The sequence below is a fragment of the Pezoporus flaviventris genome, unplaced genomic scaffold, assembly GCF_033815535.1.
Source record: "Pezoporus flaviventris isolate CSIRO_AGI_PZ_B2104156 unplaced genomic scaffold, CSIRO_AGI_Pfla_v1 ptg000002l, whole genome shotgun sequence".
Taxonomy (NCBI): domain Eukaryota; kingdom Metazoa; phylum Chordata; class Aves; order Psittaciformes; family Psittacidae; genus Pezoporus; species Pezoporus flaviventris.
In genome coordinates, this window is record NW_026892550.1 from 22,055,625 (window position 1) to 22,079,085 (window position 23,461).

Genomic DNA, 23,461 nt, shown 5'->3' on the forward strand with positions numbered 1-23,461 from the left:
ACCTAGCATTAGAAATATCATTATTTTCATTCTCGTATCCACATTATGGCACTCCAGCACTAACACTTCGTTTATTTTTCAAAGATACGGATTTATACACATAACTGAAGTTTGGTTCTGAAATTTCCATTTAAGGAGATAGAAATGGTATATCTGGCATAATAACTAACACGAATTAGAAGAAAATTCAGAAAAGTAACTGTGGCATCAACAAATCCTGGTGAGTCTAAATTAGCAAACAGGAGCCAGAAACAAGCCTAACACAGCAGAACTAGAGTCCTATACTGGACAAATACCTGAAAGAGAAAAAGGGAGGGATTCATTTTACAGTTCTGCAGAACCACAACGGAATTTCACTTGCGACTAGCACTGCCTTCAAAGTATATTAGCAAAACAGCTACTCGCTTTAAAAACTTGAGGGCAAACTCTCCTTAAAGCTGCATATCCTTCACTGTGAAACCTGAGCTAGAATCTCCCTCAAAACATGCACCTTCTTGGTAAGAATGCAAACATGCCAAAGCACTGTAGAACAATACACAAAAGATCTCCAGTATATGACGTACTGCAAGCCACTGAGATCTATTAGCACTATGGAAATGACACGGCTGTTTGTCAACACAAGTTGTCACAAACTGTAAAACAAGAGATGCACAAGCAACAGCATGGTTCTTCTCCTAGCTGAAAACAGCGTCCAATCTTTGGAGAACACCTGACAACGTGCAGACATGCCAAAGGGCTGCAGGTGCTCTTGGGAAGCAGGAAAACCACAGTTACACAGGATGAGAAGACTTCCCTTTCTAGATTTGTATTTACCTTTGTTGCTGTGCAAAAATCCCGAAAGACTGCAAATAGGTCTTACTGGATTAGGACACGTGTGGCTTTGAGAGTTGTTTTTCTAATGCACAGCCTTCATTCTAGAGTTTTCTTCACCACAGTTATCTACTTCCTGCTTTTTATTAATTTCTTATGGTTCTTTTACTATTACTCTTCTGACCTGCTACTTAAAATCCTCACATACAATGGCAGGTAATTAATTACCTTTTGCCACTCTGGAAGGATCAAGGTCACAAAGTTCTTTGAAAGCAGTAGCTTGGTACTCACTGGCAGTTGAAAAGGTTTTATGTTAGATCTAGGATCAAGACAAAAATCTTCGTGCCTACTGCTTTAAACTATCAGAGGACTAGCACGTGCACTTCCATATGCCCTATTATAAAATTGAGAGTAGCAGAACTAGAAAAGAGAAAGATAAAATATTTCTGCAGGCAGAGACATTGAGAGTAGTAGCACTCTTGAGCTTGGAAAGGGAATGACAGGAGGGAGGGAAGGTTGTCACAGAAATCTGTAAAATCATGAATGGTGGGAAGAAGGCAAGGATGGAAAGGAAATTATCATTCACTGTTATTTACTGCTTCCTATAACAGAAGAGCAATGGGCACCTAATGAAATTATTGGAGAGCAATTTTATAAGAAAAGGAAATACTTTTTCATACAAGACGTAATTAAATTACAGAGCTCATGCTCACAGGATGTTGTGGATGCCAGAAATATAAATAAGGCTAAAAATGATTTTTAAAAAAATCATGTTAAAAAAGTCTATCAAGAGCAATTAAAGAAAATAACATGAATGACATACCAAGTCTGAAAGCCCTAAGCCCAACAATTGCTGAAAGTGAAGAAGATACGATACTGTTTTTTGTTTTTATTGCTCCCTTAAGTTTCTGCTGCTGACCACTGTCAGAGGCAACCTCTAAAGAACTACATGAGCCAAAGGTCTGCTCGACACGCCGTTCTTACAAGCTGATGTACTATCTAGTGATGTACAAAATGGAACTGTAATCCAACTCTTGTAAAGTGAGCTCTAGCTTCCAGTCAGTATGTTAGCTTGCACTGGAAATAATGGAATTAACAACACTGTTGGAAGACTTTGATAAAAGAAATCACAACAATTATACTGGGTCAGATTAAAAAGCCACATCTGGTAAGAAAAGCCTCCATCTGATAAATTCAGACTAGATATAAGGAAAACATTCTTTACTGTGAGGGCAGTGAGGCACTGGAACAAGCTGCCCAACGAAGTGGTGGAAGTGGATGGAACACTCCGTCCCTGGCAGTGTTCAAGGCAACACGGCCTAGTGTGAGGCATTGCTGCCCATGGCAGGGGGGCTGGAACCAGACGATTTTAAGGTCCTTTCAAACCCAAACCATTCTATGATTCTATGATATATCCAAGCTTCTTCTAAGGGAGATGCATATTTTCAGAAGAAAAATCCACAATAAATTTGTTCTCCTTAGTACAAAGGTACACGGTTTGTTATCCTGAGATTACATAACCACTTCGTGTAACAGAAGTACGAGAGTTATGGGATTGAATATTACTATCCGTACACATTTGTCACCTTCAATTTTATATTAACATGTACCTAACAGGAAGATGTTACAACTTTTACACTAAAAATTGTACAGAGCCATCTAATAGATAGAAGTTTCTTTACAGGCAAATACATGTTAGGCTTAAATATCTTTATGAATAAAGGGAACATATTCAAACTACCACGAAGAGTAGTAACTAAAAGCAGATCTGGTCTAGTGATTACCGCAAAGCCAATTGCTCAAGAGGTAATTAACACCTCTTAAACTACAGGCTTTCACATATGACAATTATTACAGTTCGAAAGAGCTCTTACGTCAGTAAATGTTTATAGCCGTGCTTCCCTTGTACTATTTGCATTCCAGAAAAATTCAGAAATAGAAAGGAGAGATGACAGCAACATACTGGATACAAGATACTAGTTAGAAATTCACTGTTTCTGCACTGGTAACAAGTTCTCAGTGAATCCTGCCACCTTCTGAAAACAGAATTAGCCCAGATGAAAGACTGTGGCCAGTATAAGATACAATCCTGACACAGCATCTGTAAAGCGATAAGCCAAAAGAAAAATAACTAAGTCAAAATAACTCCGTCTGGTGGCCTTCACACTGACCCTTTTGCAGTAACGTTAACAGGAGGACAAAATAGAGCTTTCACTCTCGTCTTAACTTTGACCACCACCTTACCCATCAGGAAGTTATAAAATAACAAAGCACGTCCCACCACATGACTTTCAGTGTACTACCAAATAAGGTAGTAGGTTTGTACATCCTTGCAGAATTCAAGCTGTAAGGCTCATTCCTTCCAAAAGTCTACTTTTAAAACACCAGAGAAATTAAAAGCTCCTCCTGTGAACTTATGCTTGTTTTCAGCATTTTTGACAGAAACTTTTATAATTTTATATTGTGTCTTGTGTTATCTGGTGCTTTTGATATCCCAGCTCCTGGAATCATGAGAAAATTGAAGCTTGTCCATTAAAAAACAAAACCAAAATAAACCAAAGAAAAGAAGAAAAGTCTCACTGCAACACATACCACTCCAAAAAAAAAAAAAAAAGAACCTGAAAAACTTAGAATGAAAACCCTGAAAGATAAACGATGATCTTGTTTTTGCAGACACATTCTGTATTCTTGCTTGGGGTCAAGATGTATTTGTTTCAAGAAAAATTTATAACTTTTTTCAATAGCTTTTAATTGGTTTCTGGTGTAAATTAGAACATTTATTCCTATTCATCAGCGCTACATTATAGCCTTTATAAATGCATGATAAGCATTCTTGTGTAGTTAAAATGTAAAAGAAGTACGTTAATAATAAAAAAGAGCAACAACTGTAAACTCCCTCCCTTTCCTTCTGAAGAGCTTTCCTGCTTCCAGTGCTCAGTCTGTCCACTTGCCCTGTCTGCAGATGCAGTGGTTTAGCAGAAGAAAATAAGAGAGACCTAGTATGCAAATGGTAGATATACTCCCTCACCTACAGTTAAGCTTCTGTTGTATACATAAAAAGAAAGGTTAAAATAAAAAATAAGTTGGTCAAACACATAGAAGGAAGCACACTTGGTAAATTTAATCTCAAAGTTACAAAAGTGAGAATTCAATTATGACATGACGTGATTCTATTACGCCATGACATTACGCCATGATATATGATTCTATGATTCTATAAGAGAAATATAGAAAAAGGATATTCTCTGTTAATGATCACACATTCACATTGACAGTTGCAAAAGGGCCTTACTTCCTAATATGTACTCTGAATACTTGGAGGTAATACAATTTTTACAACGCCCAACACCCCCATTTTAGTGCAAAAAACCAATCCTGTATGAAAAATCAAATAAACTTCCTATTCTATGCCAGTGGCAGCTGAGCCTCAAAATCTCTGTTTTTCTGATGCTGCCTTCCTGCTTTTCAGATCTCTTTGTTAGGAAAATGTTGTTTATGTTTCAGCACAATTAACCACGGAAAGCAATGTAGTCCAGAGATTACAAAGTTCCTAAGTCAACCTACTGACAAGCTCCAGTGGCAAAAAAAAAAGGAAACTCATTATTCTGGTTTAGTTAAGAACAAAAGAAAATAAGGTAATTTGAGTTTAACACCAAATACTATATCAAAAGTCTGCTATAGCTACAGAGCATGACATATGATGTTGGCTTGCCTACAAAACTGTTGAACTAAATTTCAAACAATTTTACAAAGGCCAAACCAGATCACTATTTCTTGATATTAGTTTGTTTTTGTAAGGAGCAAATACAGTTACGCTATTTAATTATAATTCCACAAACAAAGGCAAAAAGTTGTGTACAGGTTTGTGTGAACCAGCTTTCTGACAAAAGACTGATTTTTTTTTAACCTGGCCAAATTGCTTGATTTAGGGCTGGCAAAATGAACAAAACCCACCAAGGTCCACGGTACTAGTCACCATTCTTTGATAGATCCCAATCAAATACTGGCTATAAACTGCCTTACATTTCTAAACCTCAAAGCCCGATGCAGTACATCAGAAGTTGGTTTGCCTTGAACTTCAGGGAATGACTAGGGGTACTAATCTTACATTAGACAACTTTTTTCTTCCCTTTGACTGCAAGGAAAATAAAGCAATCCCAGAGAAGAACTATCTCTGATGTGAAGGAGAAACTAGAAGTCCAGTTCATAATGTATTTTAAACCTATGTAAAAACATTCAAGGGCTATGGATCAGAAGTCTAAAACATCACTTGTCAATTCACTACTGAAATGATGAGCATTCAGAAAGATACCTTTACAGCATTAACTGCACACCCTGCACTCTACAACTGAAGCTGTTAGATACCAGATGATTTTCCACTGAGCAGAACTTTTACTAGCAGATAAAATAATTGTATATTCAATATCCAGACCTAAGTGGCATTGCCAACCAGAGCTACTAAGAAGTAAAACAGAAGTGCTACTTACAGTTACTAGATGCTCCCGTATAGTTCAGCGTGTACTGATCTGCTACCAGCATCTTTTAAGTTTGCGATATACATGCCCCAACAGCTTCATACTCTCCGTCTCTGTAGCATCTCCAACTCAAAAATGGGAAAATACACTGATATGTTTAAACAGACACTTAGTCTAATGAAGAATGGTGCTTTAGTGGGAGAAAAGAAAAGCCGCCCCCATTCAACTGCCGGTAGATGTAACAGAGGAAACACTACATGTTGACCACATAAATAACTGCTTTTCCTAATAAGCCAAGAAAAAATGAGAGAGATGGCTACACAGGAATTACAGCAGCATGTGCATAACAGTGCATTCTCTACTGAATTGATTTCAGCTTGCAAGACATTGATGTATTTTCTGACTGACTCTGCTCAGGAGACGAGCTTTTGAAACAGTACTTTCAGCTCACAAGCCTTCAGATATCAATCACATCAAGATTTAATCAGCTCAACTTTGGACCAGAACAGCCCCTCACCCTGCAAATCAACTCCTAGAAATATATTTATGCTATTTTTTTCTCCTTAGCTGCCTGCATAAACACAAAAAGACTTAAAAAACGTATGGTAGAAGACAAAATTCTTCTTAAGGCTGCTAACCTCGACTCCCTGACGGTGCATTGCAGGAGTGGTAGAAATTGATTTAGTGAAAGGCTTCTATTAGTGAGAGCGCTGTTCTCATCGCAAAGTCCCTCCCCTCACTATAATCAATAATTTAAGCAAAGCCAAGAATCATGTCAGCCAAAATGACCAGGGTAACCTGACTGTCTTTTTCTTGCAGAGTATTAGTAAAATTAAATTAAAGTCTGAATGGGAATGTATTCCAATTTAAAAATTAATGTGGCCAATCTGAATTGTGCATTTTGGCTTTCATTTTGAGAAGGGCAGGAGGGATGGTCTCCTTTGTTCCTTACCAAAAACTTCCCAGTTCAGGAAAGAGCCAAAAATCCACTTCTAAAAAGTAAAAGAAGCCATAACCTTAGAGTATTTTATCAGTTACGTGCAAACAAAAACGTGCTCTACAGACCTACAACTCCTACTTGAGTATTATGACAGTGCTACTATACTTTCAGTGCACTGCAACTATCTCCGAGTGAACACTGAAGCACTCCATATTTAAATATAGCGCTGCAGAATCCCAATTCAAAAGCAAGTAAAACCAAAATAATAGGAAAAAGTTCAGTCAATATTAAATTATGTCACTGTTTAAGAAGAAATTAGTTTCACTAAAAAACAATTTCATGAAGAGTTCCAAGACTGACTACTGCAAGGATTTTGCATGAAAATTATACAGGTAATAAATTAGTCCGTGTATCAAATGATGTACATATAAGATGATCAACATAACGAATAGCAGTTAAAAACAATCCCTGTAATGCAACATGATATAAAAATGGATAGAAATGCCCCAGAGACCCTACAAGCAGGGAGCAAAAATATATGCTTCATATTTAGGGCTGTCCTCCCCCTCTTCCCCCAAGGATCTGTCATCACTCAAGTATCATGGATAAATCTGCTACGCAAACTGAAGGACACACACTGCTAGTCTTTAGAAAACCAGATCTCGGGCACTGCAAGAAACCCACTTAATGTCATTACCTTGAGCTCTGTGGCATCCTGATATTGGACATTTACAACCTAATGCTGAGTACCCAGGGGCTCCATACATCTCAAAATGAAGCAATTGAGCCTTAATGGCAAATATATGTGCTTTCATGGGATTGCTTAAAAAAGGCTTCATGTCCCTTAAGGCAGGGACGACACATCCACTCTCAAGCAAGCACTGAGTTCAGAGCAAGGTCTCTGCAGTATGCCAAATCCCATCATACCAGGCCTCTCCTGGGCCATGGAGATGGCATGGTACTACCCCGAATCCACCCACCATCTCTTTCTGCATCAGCAAGGAACCCAACACTGCCTGAAGCACCATCTAGTCCATGTCTTGGTGGTACTTGGTGTGAGTTTGTGTGTTTAATGCCACAGCTTGCAGTAGCACAGCTGTGACTCAGGGGACCCATGACCTCAATTCAGCCAATCACATGTTGTTAATTAAAGCAGAATTATATTTCAATCAGCTAAAGTTGATTTGTGTAAGAGTTAAGCATTTGAGGAACCAGCACATTAAGACTCTGGGGTCTAAAGAAGCTGCTAACCTACGCAGAGTAAAAGAAGTGTCTGCAAGTGCAAATGTACCAGGGCAGTTATCTTCCATTTGCTTTCCCCCCCCAGTGACAAGCTCACCACTGCTTAGGGAACCTGATGCTGCAGATGCTCAGAGAAACAACTGCCCCAGCCCAGGCTTGGGGTTTCCACTCTGCAGAGGATTTAGCTGCAGAGAGGCACAAATCACTTCTGAGCAGCGGACTCCCAAACCTGTACCAGCCACCCGCACTGGCATACACCTATGTGAATTGCTGCTACTCCAGCAGCTGTGAGATCCTCCACAAGCTCAGGGGCACTGTAAAGACCAGAGGCTCATTCTGCTGAGCAGCAACACCGTTTCTGTACCACACCTCCCCCAGCTAAGATACAGAAGCACAGAAGATGACAAGCAAGTACTCAAAGAGACTGCAAAGAGCTCCCACCTAGCAGAATATACCTGTTCCCAGCCTGCCTTAATGAACAGGGCCTGCAGATTAACAGTCCTCCCAAATGTAACACTGCTTTTTCCTTTCCTTCTCCGGGGATTTCTATACCCATTTCAAAGTTTCAGTCAGGTGGATTGAAGTTTGGCCCAAGTTCTATGCAGCATTTGGAAGTGCTGAGGCAGAGGTTTACTAGATCGATTTTGGTCATTATTATTATTTGTACAGCTTTATGAAACAGGAATTTTTTGGTTTTAAGGGGGGCAGTTAGTCTGACATGAGTTGATGGGTTTTCTTCCGTGCAACCTCCTGCCTTATCATCCCTCTGAAAGAGCTATCAGGACCCTGACTTTTCCCATTAACTTCTCTCTTTTCCCTTATGTGGTTTGTTTTCCTTTCCTCTTTGCTTGGTCCTGCATCTGACTGGACCTGAACTGTTTCCATGGTCTCAGAAGAGACCTTTAAAAACATATAATGCTAGGTACAGAAGAGCTTTTTCAGCCAGACTCACGCAATCTCAGGACATGCAAGATCCAGAATGACACCCAGCCACCACTGAAAAACACAGCAGCTTAAAAAGCTTCCAAAAGTAGTTTGTCAAGGTAAGTACCAGACACAATTAAGCTGTTCACTATTTCTGAAACTTGACCTTTCCCTACAGATGTTCAGATGAGCCTCCCGCTTGCCTACAACACACAAGCACCCCTGCGTAAAAAGCACATCCTAACACTTCTTAGCATTACCCATCAACATAAACTGCACTATGGAGTTAGGGGACGCTTGTGCTCCTAAGGCACAGTGATTTACTCTACAGCTTCCACTTGAGGTCACAGTACAATGCCGGCATTCAGTTTCCTGTGTTGTCTCACAACAACCTCTATTCCCTATTGTCACTTTTCACTTTCCAATAGCCAGGCCTGCAGGGATTTGTTTGCCCCACAACTATACATTTTACTGAGTAAAAAAATATTTAGTTTTAAAACACTCAAAATCATTGCACTGCACTTACACAAAGCAGCACTCTGATTTTGCCCAGATTAGGAATTACATACTCCACTATGCTAGCAAGGAAAATGTCCCTGAGAAGACAAGCACAGAGCAACAGAGGAAGCATCAAGGGCAAAATAAGCTAGCTTGTTAAGCTCCTGACCAGTGGCCAGCAATCCAACTGGTTAACATCAAAATTAACAAAGCTTAGGAAAGGGCCATATTTGACACTGTTTTAGCCAAAGCACTAAGCTAGGCACAGCAATGCTCTGGTAGTCAAAGCACAGCCACGAGAAGGCAAGTGTCTTTGAACTCAGAGCACCCAAGGACAGATGTCACACCTGTGTTTGGAAATATGACAAACCACCCTAGATCCTTTAGGCACAATATAGCAGAGATTAACCAAGGAGTGATTTTTAAGACAAAGCCAGACCCAGAAAAGGAATAAATTTAGTTTCTGCAGGGTAGATTTTGCACGCTCTATGCAGCTGGTTAATTCGTCAGTGTTACCTGGATTTGCATCACGCTTCGCCTATAGTTGTTCCTCCAGAACACAAGTCCTCATTCTTACCTCCTGTCTGCTGCCTGTCTTGGACACCAGCAGGCATCTCAAGGGATGCCAGGCAGGCAGTTGAACCATGCCCTCCCTAGAAAATGAATGGCTCTGATGAAATAAAGAATTGTTCTTTATCTTTTTGGTAAACAGTAAGTATGAAACTGCAAGCATGACCATACAACATATGCTGGAAAGTATAACTGCAAACAGAGCTTTGGAGAGGATGCTAATCACAACTGTATAAAACATTTATCCTGCCATTCCTGACTGTGAACACATTAATTCACTTCTCACACCTATTTTTATTAACTTTCCTAATTCAAAAGCATACTGCTCACTGCTCTTTCCTGTCGAAATCCTGGTTTCAAGTCAGAGCACTTATCTGAGGATCCAAGATATGGATTTAGGTAGCTCCACTGCAAACCAAAGGGTGTGCAAAACCAACCTGACCGTCCAAACGCAACAAGTGGTCTCCCTGTGGAAATGATAGCAGCATGTACTTGAGAGAGCCATCTTTCAAGCTCAATTTACTATCAAGTACAATTTACTTTGTGGCCTTCTACCAGTAGACTCTGAATGCTGACAACAACTGTGAACGTGGTGTAAACGTGTGGCCTTTTAGGTTTTGTTTCTTTTAAACTAGCTTACTTTTTCTTCCCTGAAGTCCTCTTATAGGGATAGCTAAAAGGAAGATACACAGGCAGTTAGTATACACTGGGGATATACAGCAGCAGCCACCTTTCCTATTTCATAAGCAGTCAGTAAATGGTGGAGTCCAAGACTACAAAACATGCACTGTTCTTGATACACAGTTATCAGTAACATGCAGGATTAAAAAAACCAGCTCAATATTAAAAGCTGTCAGGCCATAAGATGCATAGCAGGTATGAACCAGAGCCTCCTTTCCCCAAAATCTGAAAATTGGATGTTTACCTAGAACCTTACAATTGTACAGGTGATAACATATTCTTTTTCTAGTACTGTAGGGTTTTGTCCACAGTGTAATTGAAAGTATTTCTGCTAACATGTATCTTTTTCCATAATCAGGAACACAGAAAACATGTTCTGCAGTAAATACCATACTTTTTATTTTGATGTCTATAATGGATAGATACGGCAAAGGAAAAACTGCTTTCTTAAGAGGACATCCATTTTAATTTTGTCAAAGCTGCTGGTTAAAATCAGAGGAGGAGCTGACCATCAGTATAAATCTGACTCGTTTATGATTTGCTGTTAAGTTTTACTGTATTAGAGGGCTATTCTACCTAAATGACTGTTATTTCAGAATACCAGGCTCTATCTAAAAGAGTGACACTCCTGATCCCCAAGAGCCAGACTCCCTGCTGCCATTTCTCTACTGGGTTGAACTTGATTATTCGTAACCAGCTATTAAACTGCCCTCCTGGATTTGCTTGGAGATTAGCGGCAGGCTTGCATCTGGTATACGGTAGTTGCATGTAGTGGTGGCACACCCCCAAAAAAGAGAAGACTTGTACTTTTGATTCCCCTTTGAATAACATTTTCAACAAGGGAGAAACAAGGCACTGGGTGAGCCAAAGGCTGAGGAACCGGGAAGTAGAGGAGGCTGCTGTCTCTGCACAGTCCCCCACAGCTCTGAAGTGAGCAGGGAGGATGACTGTCCCAGAACAAGAAAACCTGCAGCTCTCTAACACCGAGAGTCCCACATTTCAGGGACCTTCCTAATTGTGGGTCTACCCCATGCTCTGGAAGGAGGGCGGTGGTGTTCAAATAAAGACAAAACAGGAAGCAAAAATGTTTAAGAAATGTGCCCGCATTTTAGAGATGTTCTGGTGAGCCTCACCAAAGGGGGAAAAAACCTCCCACAAACAGACAATGGCACTAGCATCACCCACATCCTCCCCTAGGTCTGGGGATGTGCTTGGCTCCTGCTGTTCGCACCACAGAGATTCCTAAAATGTAGGTGAAACTGATGAATACATAGAGACAGAGAAAGAACAGGTAGGTGGTGTAAAAACATATGATGTGTTTACTTTGAAAGCTAGACTAAGAAAATTCTCTTGAGAGAGGAGGAGAAAGTATCCCCCATGATTTAAAAACCAGTTCTGGGCCACCGGCAGTTTCAAAGACATCTGGAGCTGGTGTTTGGTTACCTCCAAGACTCTCCAAATAAGAAATCAGCTGGATGGGTGCAGTAGATCCTGGTAAAAATGCAGCACCTGAGCCCAAGAAAGGCAAGCTTGGTTGTCTGGGGAGGGTCCTGGGTCAGTCAGCTCCAGTGGCAAGCCCCTGAATACCTGTAGGAACTGCTGCTTGAAACCCATTGGGGCTTAACACATGCTAGGCATATTGATAACATCCTATTGCTCTGCTGTCTACAAGTCTTTTCTGCTTCTCAAATTCATTTTTGAAGCACTGATATTCAGAAAAAAAGGTTAGAAAGCTGTAAGTGCTCATAAAATTCTCTGAAAGTTGACATCAATACAGTCCTCAAGAAGCAGATACAGATAATTTCTCTGGAGGAGAAAAAAGTTTCCTCAAAACACAGATCTTATACTGCACTGTGCTTATGGTGCTTGGTGCCCCTGTTATTAATGGGCTCTATTATATTTGTTTAGCCACATTACTGATCAGCAATATTAACATTAGCTGGTTTGTTTAATAACCAGTCATTTGTTTGGCATCTTTAAACTGGGTTGACCTCATTCAGAGAAAGTCAAGCCTCTTGAAAACACCTTTTCATTAGACCACAAGTAAAAGTATCCTGCCCTAAGAAGAGTTCAGGAGGATTTTGTCTAAACAATGAAGCATCCTCAGAGCAAACGTAAATTCTTCCAGGGTCTTTGAATTACATACCTCCAAAACACTTCAAAACAAAACAAACAAAATCCCCCACAAAACCACTTTCAGTTTTCCAGTATTTGAATAATGAATTCTATTAACAGAGGGAAGAGAAGGACAAAACAATTCAGAAGCCCTGACAGAAGTACACTGTTATTTTAAACAGTGTCCTCTCAGGAAAACATTATTTCTATCATATTCCTACGCATCCCAAAGCGGAAAATATAATCTCTGCATTGAATATTAGTAATTTTCCACGTAACTGCTGGAAACAGTTAATGGACTCTTTAATGGACTTTAAAAACACTCCTTAATGGACTGTTCTCAAAACTGTTGCCTTTCCTCACCCCCGCTATCCAAGGAGTCATACGACTAAAACTGTCTACTTTTTCAGATTTTTCTTCCAGGTATGTTTCTCCCTTTGGTCCCTAACATTTATTACTGGAGGAAGGGTTGGAGAGCACTGAGCTGCAAAGACCCCATGCAATGCTCTCCTCCCATGCAGATGCAGTGGCAGTGAGGAACCCTAACCGCACTCAAAATCTCGGATCGCTAGGATGGGTGCCACGAGGGCTTGCTGCATAACTCCCCGAATCAGGAGGGCTTCCCTTCACCCATGCTGGCACACAAAGACAACAAGGAATGAAAGACTACACTAAGAAAAATGGAAAAATCTACCACAGGAAAGCACCACACGCCTCTGGAACAGATGGCATGAGGCCATTGGGGCAACATGTTCACAGAAGGGAGGTTTAAAACCGTATCAGAAATCACAAGAGAGCCAAGATATCACCAGTCCTCGCTTTCTGAGATTTCTTCTTCTTGCCTATTCCTAAATGTGGGGGCTCACATCTACTCTGTGGCCTCAGAGGGGCTAGATATGGCTCCCTGGGAATGTCCCAGGTTTTCAGTCAACCACCACTAACAAACGTACTGGATGTATTTTCTGCTTCTGGGAAACTACTTCTCTGTCCCAAGTATGGCAGAAAGGTGCAAGTGGATTTCAGCAAGCAGCAAGTGCTACTCTATTTCCTTCAGCACCTCCAACCCCACCCACTGCTACAGCACCCAATATTTTGGCAAGTGAGGTAACTCCTGTAGCTTGACCTAGCACGGTGAGAGGTGGATGCTTGCCAACTGGCACCACAGTAACTCACGTAATGCTTGGGAAAGATATGGAAGAGGCACAGTTTATTACCATGCAAAACACTTAACTGTTCTTGACACTGCCTCGGAAAAGGAAGTTCAGTTCATTTACTCAACTTTTGTTTCACCTCTTATTTACTGCCCTTCAAACATCCTTGAAGATATATGAACTTGCCTAGGGATGGCACACTATTAAAATCTAGAAGGCTGGAGAACCTAAGGACAACTAGAAAATTTGCCCCTAAATGAGTCAGTGTGGAGATACTTGTAAAAGTTACGAGTCATCCTGGCATCCATGGCAACTCTACATTTGACTTCTTGAGCCCTCTTCTATCATATCAATTGTTAAGTTCATTTTTTTAAGGAAACTGGAAACAATGCAGCATTTTTATCGGAGTGGAGGTAAACTCAAGGTAGTCAACAATCCTAAGAGATGGATGTCTGCAAGTTGCAAAAGCTGGATGTTGGATGTTTTTAGAGTCCATAAATACTTACACAGGCATCTTAAAATCAGTGATCCAAGCCAGTATAACAGGTCCTATGTCCTATTCAGTGCTCTCTGACAGTGACCGCAGGGATAAGAAAGAAACTTCTCTACAACTTTGCTCTTGAAAGGCAATTCTGAGGTTTTCTAGGACTGTTTTTGAACCTCTTTTCTTACAGAGACTGAACTTGGATATCTGGATGTCTTTTCTGTACCTGCCTGTTTGTCATATACTGGCTGCTGGTATGGTAGAGATACTTTAAAAAAGCCCTTTATTCTGCCTTAGAAGAGAGGTGAACTCTAAGGGTTTTATGAATTGTTTTTAATTTTATTTTATTTTTTTAACAAGGAAACTCCCCATACTCAGCAGCTAAAGTTCCCCTTTATTTCCACAGTGGTTACTAAGGGAGCTAGTTTTCAGTAAATGTAAATTTTCTACCCGCAGCTTCTCATTGCCAAACCTGGGTCAAGTACAAATACAGAAGGATCTGACAAGCTCAGCATTAAGTTACCTAAATGCCTCCTGTTGGTAGCTTCTCCAGAAAATGCTATCAATGATATCACATACATATCAAGTATCCCAAGAAACAGCATTAACCCAAATAGCAATTTTAGTAAACTGAAACCTTTCTCATTTGCATGTCAAGAGATGACTTCATGAAAATTTTCCCTTTTAACAGCAAAGGTTTGTTACATATAAAAAAGAAGATCAGAAGATTCATTATATGGCACAAAGTGCTTCTGGCTGCGATTTTGAAGCTCCCTACACATTAAAATAACTCACTATTGTCATAATCATGCACAACTGACATGTTATGTGGATTTAGACTGCAGTAGCCTCCAAATAATATATAATTTGTGTGCTGTAATAACAAAACCACTTAAATCAGAAAACAATGTATGACAAGCTTGTTTAGCCCCACACACCTTTATCACTTGCTTTATACCCAAGCCAGTATAGAGCCCATTAACTGGAATAAATGAGAGCTCTAGAGTTTTAAAAATAATACAGATGTGCTGTACATCAAAGCAAAGCTAGTGCAGAAGTCATCACTATTGCTCAAATAAATAATTATCCCAGGCTTGCAAAATATGAACTGCCATGGTTTCAGCTTCTGAGTTACTGTATGGAACTGTTGCACAAAAAAACCCAAAACAGAGAAATTAAATGACCCAAGGTTTGGGAGGCCCTCTGTAAAAGAATTCCATCAAATGACTGGGGCAAAGGGGGGACACTCAGAGTTTTGTATTAGAAAAGTAAAAATCTTTGCTGAACATAAAAATCATTGTTCAGAAAAGTTTGCTGTGTGCAGGCAGCTATCAATAGTTTAGCATCTCCAGGTAATCATGTACTTCTCACAACATGCACCCACTGATTAGTGAACAACAATTATTTAAAAACTAGAAAAGGTGCAGTTAGCCTATTTGTAGGATCCTGTCTGTAGCATTTGCTGGTCCCTTTCCTAAAGCAGCTTCCCCACCACTAAAGCACCACTAAATCACATCTCTTCTTCTAGCCACCAGCTGAGAAGAGTGAAGCAGCATGTTTCTAGACCAGTGGCTGTGAGCAGCCTTTACTTGCATACCTGTTTCATCAGGCGAGCTCGGCGAGGCACTGTCCTGCGACAGCGTAGTCCAGCTGGAGTCCTCATCACTTGGGGCCAGGTTTTGAATCCTATGGAGGGCACAATCTGTTTTGGCCCCTGTTTTTGGGTGGTCTTTCTTAGTCTCAGGGCTTGATGACACTGCAGCAACTTGGCCATCCTCTGGGCTTGATGGCTTGTTTTGTTTCCGGGGCAAGCCTTCCCCATTGACAATAATGGTAGATGCCTGGCTGTTGCTTTGTGCAGATTTATCTTCCATCGTAACAAAACTCTGCTCTAGCTCTCTAGCAGATGTCTCTAGATCTGCATAGTAATTCAGAAAGCTCTTGGTCCTCCTTGGCTGTGAGGGTAGTATTTCACAGCCAGAGGAATCCTGTGGGATCGGCTCTTTGCCTTCAAACTTCTCAGAAGTTACGTTTATGCCTGCAGTGGCAGGGAGGTTTTTGTTGGGATCTTGCTGTCCCTGCTCGGCAGCTTTCCTGAGCTGGTTTTCTCCATTCTTTACCAGCTTTATATTGGCAGAGCCGTTCCCCAGAAGGGGCTGTGCTGCTGGATCAGAAAGACCCATGGCTGTCTGAATGTTAGTCAGCGCATATTTTTTCCTGCACTTTGGAGGAGTGGTGTTCTTGGTCTCTGTGTGCCTAATCTCTGCATTCAGAAGTTCATTGTGAGAGGAGCGCAGGTTGAGCGTGTTGGGTGGGGTGGCAGGGCTGTTGCGGTTCACAACGTCCGTCGTGCTGCCGCTTGCCATAAACACTGCCAATGCGTCCACGCCAGAGTCAACTAGAAAAGCAAAAGAGACAGTCATGAAACAGACTAATTCATTGCATACACTATCTTGTTAGGGCTTCTGGTACAGGGATGCAGCACTTTACATAATTGGTTTACAGCAGGAAAATTACAACAACCTAAGTGGGTAAGACAATAGACAAAAGCTGAACTTATTTAATAAGGAAAAACAGAGGCGGGGGGGGGGGGAAAAAAATCATTGGGACCATGAAGCTGAGAATAACCAGGAAGCTTGACACTATACAAGGCAGTTTCAGGGCAGTTTTCCATGTCTCTGTTTCAAGCAGGCTTAGGGACAGAAGAGGTGCCCTCTGCAAATGTCTGAGGGTCCAGAAGTCGTCCTTATCATGATTTCATTCTAGTATTTCATATCTACCTATGAGGACAAGGGGAAGAACTCCTCAAGTCCTAAGCACTAGGAAGAAGAAATTGTAAGAAATTTCTAAGAGACACAGGCAGATGCTGCTCCTTTTTCAGCGAGGGTAGAACTCAAGTACCATTAATTTTAAGCCTGACTGGCCAGTCAGCTGTTGTCTCCTAACACCTGCATTTTCTCTGCTCTTTGTCTTTCTCTCCCCTTCCCTGTGTTTTTTCTTTTATTTTGAGGTGGAAAGTAGAGAGTCAGAAGGTAAGTGATGTAAACAGTAGATTATTTCAAAAAGGTGCATTTCATTTCTGGAGGGGGGAGGAATCCCCTGGCAAAATATCCTGCTCTAATTCAATCAGCTTTAAAGAAAGGGCTACTCCAGAGAGGAAGATGGGTCACTATTTCTACAGTTCACAAAGTTCAAGCTTAAGGACAAAGCGTACATCCTAGGGCACAGTACACGTATTCCACCACTAAATAAAACCATTTATTTATCTATTTGTAGGCAAGTTTTTTAATTTTGTTAGCCAGGGGTGCAGCTCACATTTTGAAAAAGTATTTAGTTTATTGAGGGAACAGATTTTTAGGCTATGAAAAATAATCAGACAATATATACTTTTTTTTAAACTGTAATTTGTTCCTGTACTGTCTATTTCTGGCTCTCACTAATCTACACAACTGCGTGAACACCTCACTTTACATACTGTAACAGTCACTGCTGTTTGACACCTAGCAACCAAATTAGAGGCCAATTAATAAATCACTCCCATCTGCCACAGCAGGAAACACCCTTGCTGTTGTTCCTAATTCTCAGGTATCACTGACTGCTTATATTGCACATAAAAACGTGTTTGGGGCTTACCCAGGAATGAAAAGCTGTAATTTGAGCTAGCCGATGACAGATCAGTCCAGCTGAGTAATGCTGCATCACTGTGTATTTGATATATAACAGAATTGATAGCTGTACAGATTTACAAGAGATTAAATATGTGGGTTTTAAAAGAACATATACATAAACACAGGATGAAAAGGAGCACTCCACAATGTTACCTAAACGCACACACAGTTGCTAGTGTTCCCTTGTCTTTGATGTGCTGTCAAAGCTGCACACTTCCAACCATCACCCTGGTTCATTTAAAACCAAGCAGAGCAGCTATACTCTTTGCTCCCTGAATCACCCACCAAGAACAACTTCCAAAACTTGCTCAAAACAGAATTTAAAGTAGACTTTACGAATGTTCATGTCTGCCATTTTCTCAAGCCCCAGTCAGTCAGGTCTAGACCAACTGCAAATTCTTTGGAAGACAGGTCACCTCATGCACACTACGAAAAAGCCACCAGCTTAGGTAACAGTCACAAACATCCTAGAAACAATTTCAGCTCTAGCCACAAAAGACTTACAAAACACAACTATCACATAATCTTCATGTATGACAACAAAACACGTTGCTGTCTGCAACTAACCTAAATCTAACCAAGTATAATGAAAGCAAGGTCACATCTGATGTTACCAAAGCACATGTTTTAATCAAAACCATGAAATGGGCTGTGTTTATGGAGTGGCTGCTTTATGTTTTTCCAAAGCCATTAGAAGTCTGGAAGTTACATTAAAAAAAAACAGACATTAGGGCAGGATAATTTTGACCCACTACCTGACCTTTAGAATCTATTGAATCACACGGTATCTACGGATTTCACTAGATTGTATTTTATTTTATGCTTCAGCAAATTAAAACAAGCATTTCTGGTTTCCATCAATAAATAAAACTGCCACAATCTGGAACAAGACTGAAATTTATTCTTCTCCTTTGTTACAAGTGAGCTGCTTCATGCAATGTTTGTCACTATTTTTACCACTAAAAATATTTCTTAGAAAAATAATCTTCCTAGATAAAGCTTACATATCTGCCTGCCAGATTATCTTCAGCCAGGATCCTGCTGTTCACATTTTGCTTATCAAAAAATGTTGTAAGAATAAGCACATAGAAACATTGAAAAAATGTATTATGTTTTATTAATCTGCTCAAAAAGCTCCCCAACTGATTTATGAAGAACACTGGCACTGATCCATGACTGAGCCAAAGCTCCACAAGTCTTTGTGACCCAAGCAGTGTTTGCAAGCTGGGTGCTAAGTTGGTTTGGTGTATGATCATAAGCAGGAAAGTGTCAAAATGAACCTTTCACTAGACACCATCACCCTCCTGGCCTCATTTCAAATGATCCACTTATCACAGAATCATAGAATAGTTAGGACTGGAAGGGACCTTAAAGGTACCTAGTTCCAACTCCCCTCCATGGGAAGGGACACCTTCTATTAGACCAGGTTGCTCCAAGCCCCATCCAAAAAATGATCAATGAACATGCAAAAAGTATGACAAGTTGCGCACAGGGAAGAGCGGACTTCTCTCAAGAGACAGGTGCCTGCTCACTAGCCATCACCCTGCACTCATAGCCAGGATCTGGGATGTACGCAGCCAGCTTCCCTCGATTCTTGGAAGCAGATACAAAGAAAAGCAACAGAAGAGGCAAAAAGAGAAGAAGAAATACAGATGTGAAAGGGCAGGACTTGCACCTGAGGAGCAGAAGTTGCTACCAGACCAGGACTAACTGAAGTGCTGGAAAACATCTGAATGCAAATGCAAAATTTTGCAAAAATTTGAATGCAAGGAAATGCTTAAATACACTGAAGAAAATCTAGACTGCACAGTAGAACAGCACAAGGAAGAAGAGCAACAGCCTGTCCCTCCTCCTTCATAGAAGACAATGTGATACTCAAAACATGTCACTTTTCCCAGGGGAAGCATGTTCCAACTTTATAATGAAAACTTCAAGGAAATGTAACTTCTTCCTGTGCCTTTAATTTCAAGACTGAAATCCCAATCACCGACCTCCCCTATCTTCTATTTTGTCTCTCCCAGTGTCCCTGCCTCCCTCACCCCAGGGGTTCCTAACACATGTTGTTGCGGTGCCCCTCACCAGCCAACCCAACACCCTGTGCCAGGGGTTCCAGGACCTTGATGCAGGCAGACCCTGTCCCCCCACCTCGGGAAGTTCCTCATGCTTCCTGGCCACCAGCAAAGGCAATGATACAGGCACAGGGCACCCTTCCTTCAACTGCTTTCTGCTGAAAAGCAAACGCAAATGGACAAGCAGACCAGGAATCACTGAGTTGATACGGGTATCTCAGCTAAAGCAGATGAAGAGTGGCAAGTTGTGAGTGAGTAAAAATAGGGTATTATAATAAAAAAATATTGGACTGGTGAAAAAGTAAGAATAATTAGAATGTTATGATTACTGGGAACAATATTAAAATGTTGGTGCTTAAAGACAGCACTTAAGTAGGTAGAAGATCTGTCATAGCAATTCATTAATGGGTTTAGCTTGCTTACTTTTAAAAACAAATACTGTCTCAACTGCGTACTTCTAACATTTAGATACATGCCTACAGATATAGATTAATATACTTTTACCACTATAACATGTTTAACACAAAGTAATCTAAATTTTCTAAGCATCATAATAATACAAATAACACTATTACTTCAATGGCTTTATTGAGGTTTTTCAATCTTGTCATAAACCTTACAGAGCTGGAAAGAGGAAAGAGAAAATGCCATTGCAAACACAAAATAGTGCATGATTGAGTTGTCTTTACCTCTAATAAGACATTTTTGCATTGTATTGTCTATAGGAATACTTTGTTAAAAGTTGAATACAATCTATTCAAAAAGCACTGTTAAAAAGAAAAGAGTGCTGGCTCTTTTATGGATAAGTGCAAAATGAAAGTGAAATATGGGCCTGGGAAGGAGGAAAAGAAGAGAAAAGTTTCACATATTTGCATAGCAGAATCTTTTAAAGGGCATCTGACCTGGAAGTACTTCTGACATGGCTCACGGGGCGTCAGCAATGCATCAGGAAATAGATTATAATTTGAAATCTGAAAAGAGGGATCATTTAAGAATTAAAACCAAAGGAAAACACAAAATAAAACTACCACATTTCAGAAGTTCCTGAGACACGTTAAGCATTCTAAACAAACCCTGGAACATAACAGTGAGGATCTTTTGAGCTTTCAGTGATATTTGACAGTGATTAAAGTATGGGAGAGGCTAGTTTACACCAATTAAAAATAATGACATTTTTCTTAATGTACGCTTGAGGACCACAAGTTCAATAATTTCTCCAGTTTTAATCAACATATTCTAGCAAAAACTTCATGACATTAGAAAACACTGGGTTCTCCCCCATGACCCAGCTACAGCATGCTTGGGAAACTACAGCAGAATTGGTAAAAAGAAACAGAGCAGTCAGGCATGTTCACATGAAAGTTTGCAGGATGAGATCCAGCATGTGAAACCAGGAAGCATAGGCTGCAGGGCTGATCCCACAGAAGGGAATCATAAAAAGCAAGCTAGCAGCAAGCTCTTGTACAGGACTCCTTCCTGGTCATCTTCTCTCAAGGAAGCCATTTTGCCTTAGTCTGGTTTGGATGTGAATACACTGGGAGACAAGGCACTTCTATGCACTTATGACTCCTTCTGCCATTATGGTTAGGAAACATAGGAAAGAAATAATACAAACCTTTTCATAATGCAGATTTCCTTTAATCTGTTAAGTACAGAACATTTAATGACAAGCTCATGCTATAGGGACCTGTACACTTTGGCTGTCGTCAAATCCTAAGCAGCTAGAGACAACACCTCCGTTATACAAGGACTGTAACTCAACGCTAGCTAACTCCCTCCGCTTCAAAGGAGGAATTCCAATGCTAAAACATTAATTCTTAATTAAATACACTAACACACTGTTCTTATATCTGCATTCATTTTTTGACTAAGACCAGCTAAATGGTAATAGTTAAACAAAATGTCAGCCAAAAGCATCCTAATAAAGTCTAGATTAACATTAATGCAGCTGAAAGCTAAATCAAGACTAGAAACTTTCTTAGTGTCAAGTGTCATTGTACTCCTTCTCGCCTATGTATATAAACAAATTCCAGAGGATGTTAAACACTTTCAGAAGGAAAAGGGAAGGAAAACACTTGAATAAGGTGCTGTTGTAGATCAGAGCAAGCGATGATGTTGCTACAGCCAGTGGTTTTCTTTTTGCTGCTCCCTCCAGCATTAACGTCTCTGCTGGACTGAGCCTGGAAACTGGAGAGAGAAAGCTTAACAAAGCCAGGAAAGCAAATTCCGACAGCGGGCAAAGCCATTTTGGGAATGCAAGAGCAGGAAAGGAACAGGGCTGCAAACAGCTTGCACATGTGCTCTCAAACCCATCTGCAGACTCTTCTATAAAAACCTCAGAGTTGCTGAAGATAGAAAAGACCTGTCAAGATCATCTAGTCCAAGAACCCTGCTCAAGCAGGGAATCACTGCCGCCCTGTCTGCTCCACCCTGGTTCTGTCCTCCCATCATGACAAAACCATCACTTTGACCTGCTTGCAAAAGGCAGATTCTCTTATGTCCACCTACTCCCGCTTTCCCTAGTCCTACTGAAATCACTGTCCAGTAACCAGCTTTCTGTCCTGCCTCCCCAGAAGGCACCTTCTGCCAGCTCCTGCTGCTCCAATAATGACATTTTTTCCTTTTAGAGCTAATCATGCTGCCAACTGACTGCAACAGCCTGGCAGCAGTGCTGTCTCTGTTCTAGTGATGCTTTTATTAATGGAAATCCATAATGCTGATCTGTCTTTAAGTAATATTAAGGAAAAAACAACTTTAGATCCTGCAATGAGTTCTAGCACACAAGTAGAGCGTGCTTTCACATTTGCATTTTTGCCCTCCCCCTCCCCACACAGCCAAATTCCTCATCCAGCAAAAAACTCAGAGACAAGATGCCTCTCAGAATCAGATTCTAACAGCTACAAAAGAAAAACAATTAAAATTACAGAAATAAACAGGCTAAAACCTTTGCTACTTTACTTACAATTTTATCAAGATAGATATATCTAAATAATCAGTGTGTATTTGACTATCTGACTGAAACTCTGTATTGCAGATGACCTGGGTCATCTCACGCTACTAGAGTATTAAATTGAGTGATCAACTGGAGAAATAAAGAGCAATTCTTTCATTTACATAAGGCATAACCATGACATGCAGTCAGAATTAATCCTGCATTTACTAAGGGAACAAATGAGATGGCATACTAAGTCTTTTCCAAATTCAATTTTCTCCCATTAATTAGATTTCTCCCCCTGTGTAGAATGGAACAGTCTGGCAGGAAAAAACAGCATTGTCACAGCAAGAAGATGGAGTGTGTTTTATCTATTGGCTACTTGCAAGCACAGATAATAAGACCTTCTGTCATCGGATCTATACATTCACAGCAACATTTGCTAAGTAAACCTCAGGCATTTTTTCTAATTCTGTTGTGTAAATTAAGCTTCTGAGTCTTAACTCTTTTTTTTATTTGATATACAAATTATTCAATCTCTACAATAAAGATCGCACCTCAGACTTGTTATTTACAAACAACGCTACTTTAAATGCTAACATGGGGCACAAGCATAAATCTCATTCTCTTTTATACAGAGATACAAGCTCAGAAACTGTAACTTAAATTTCTGCAACTGAAATGACCGATAAAGCAAGAAGGTCTTGGTCTCCCAATCCTGAAACTTCGGCCTCAAGTTATTTTTGGAGGCAAAAATAACTCTTACCAAGTATGAAAATAAACAATGTGTAATCAGAGCTGATCAGAATCACCCAAACCAAAGCAGGATGAAACCATATGAAAAAGAAAGCTAGGATAAGCTTCTTCAGGGATAAAATAAAATAAAATTAAAAAAAAAAAAA

General features: G+C 40.3%; 1 protein-coding gene across 10 annotated transcripts in view; it reads right to left on the reverse strand.

Annotated features, from left to right (window-relative positions):
- APBB2 (amyloid beta precursor protein binding family B member 2) overlaps nt 1–23,461 on the reverse strand; it is a 116,015-nt gene that overhangs the window by 83,304 nt on the left and 9,250 nt on the right. For 5 of the 10 annotated variants that reach the window (XM_061471537.1, XM_061471501.1, XM_061471527.1 and 2 more), the window contains exons 2-3: nt 20,530–20,598; nt 15,488–16,288 (exon numbers count right to left, since the gene is read on the reverse strand). In XM_061471537.1, coding sequence (XP_061327521.1) covers nt 15,488–16,288; nt 20,530–20,548 — 820 coding nt within the window. In that variant the 5' untranslated portion in view covers nt 20,549–20,598. The remainder of the gene's footprint in view (nt 1–15,487; nt 16,289–20,529; nt 20,599–23,461) is intronic. The other 5 variants (XM_061471472.1, XM_061471520.1, XM_061471511.1 and 2 more) reach the window with 1 other exon arrangement.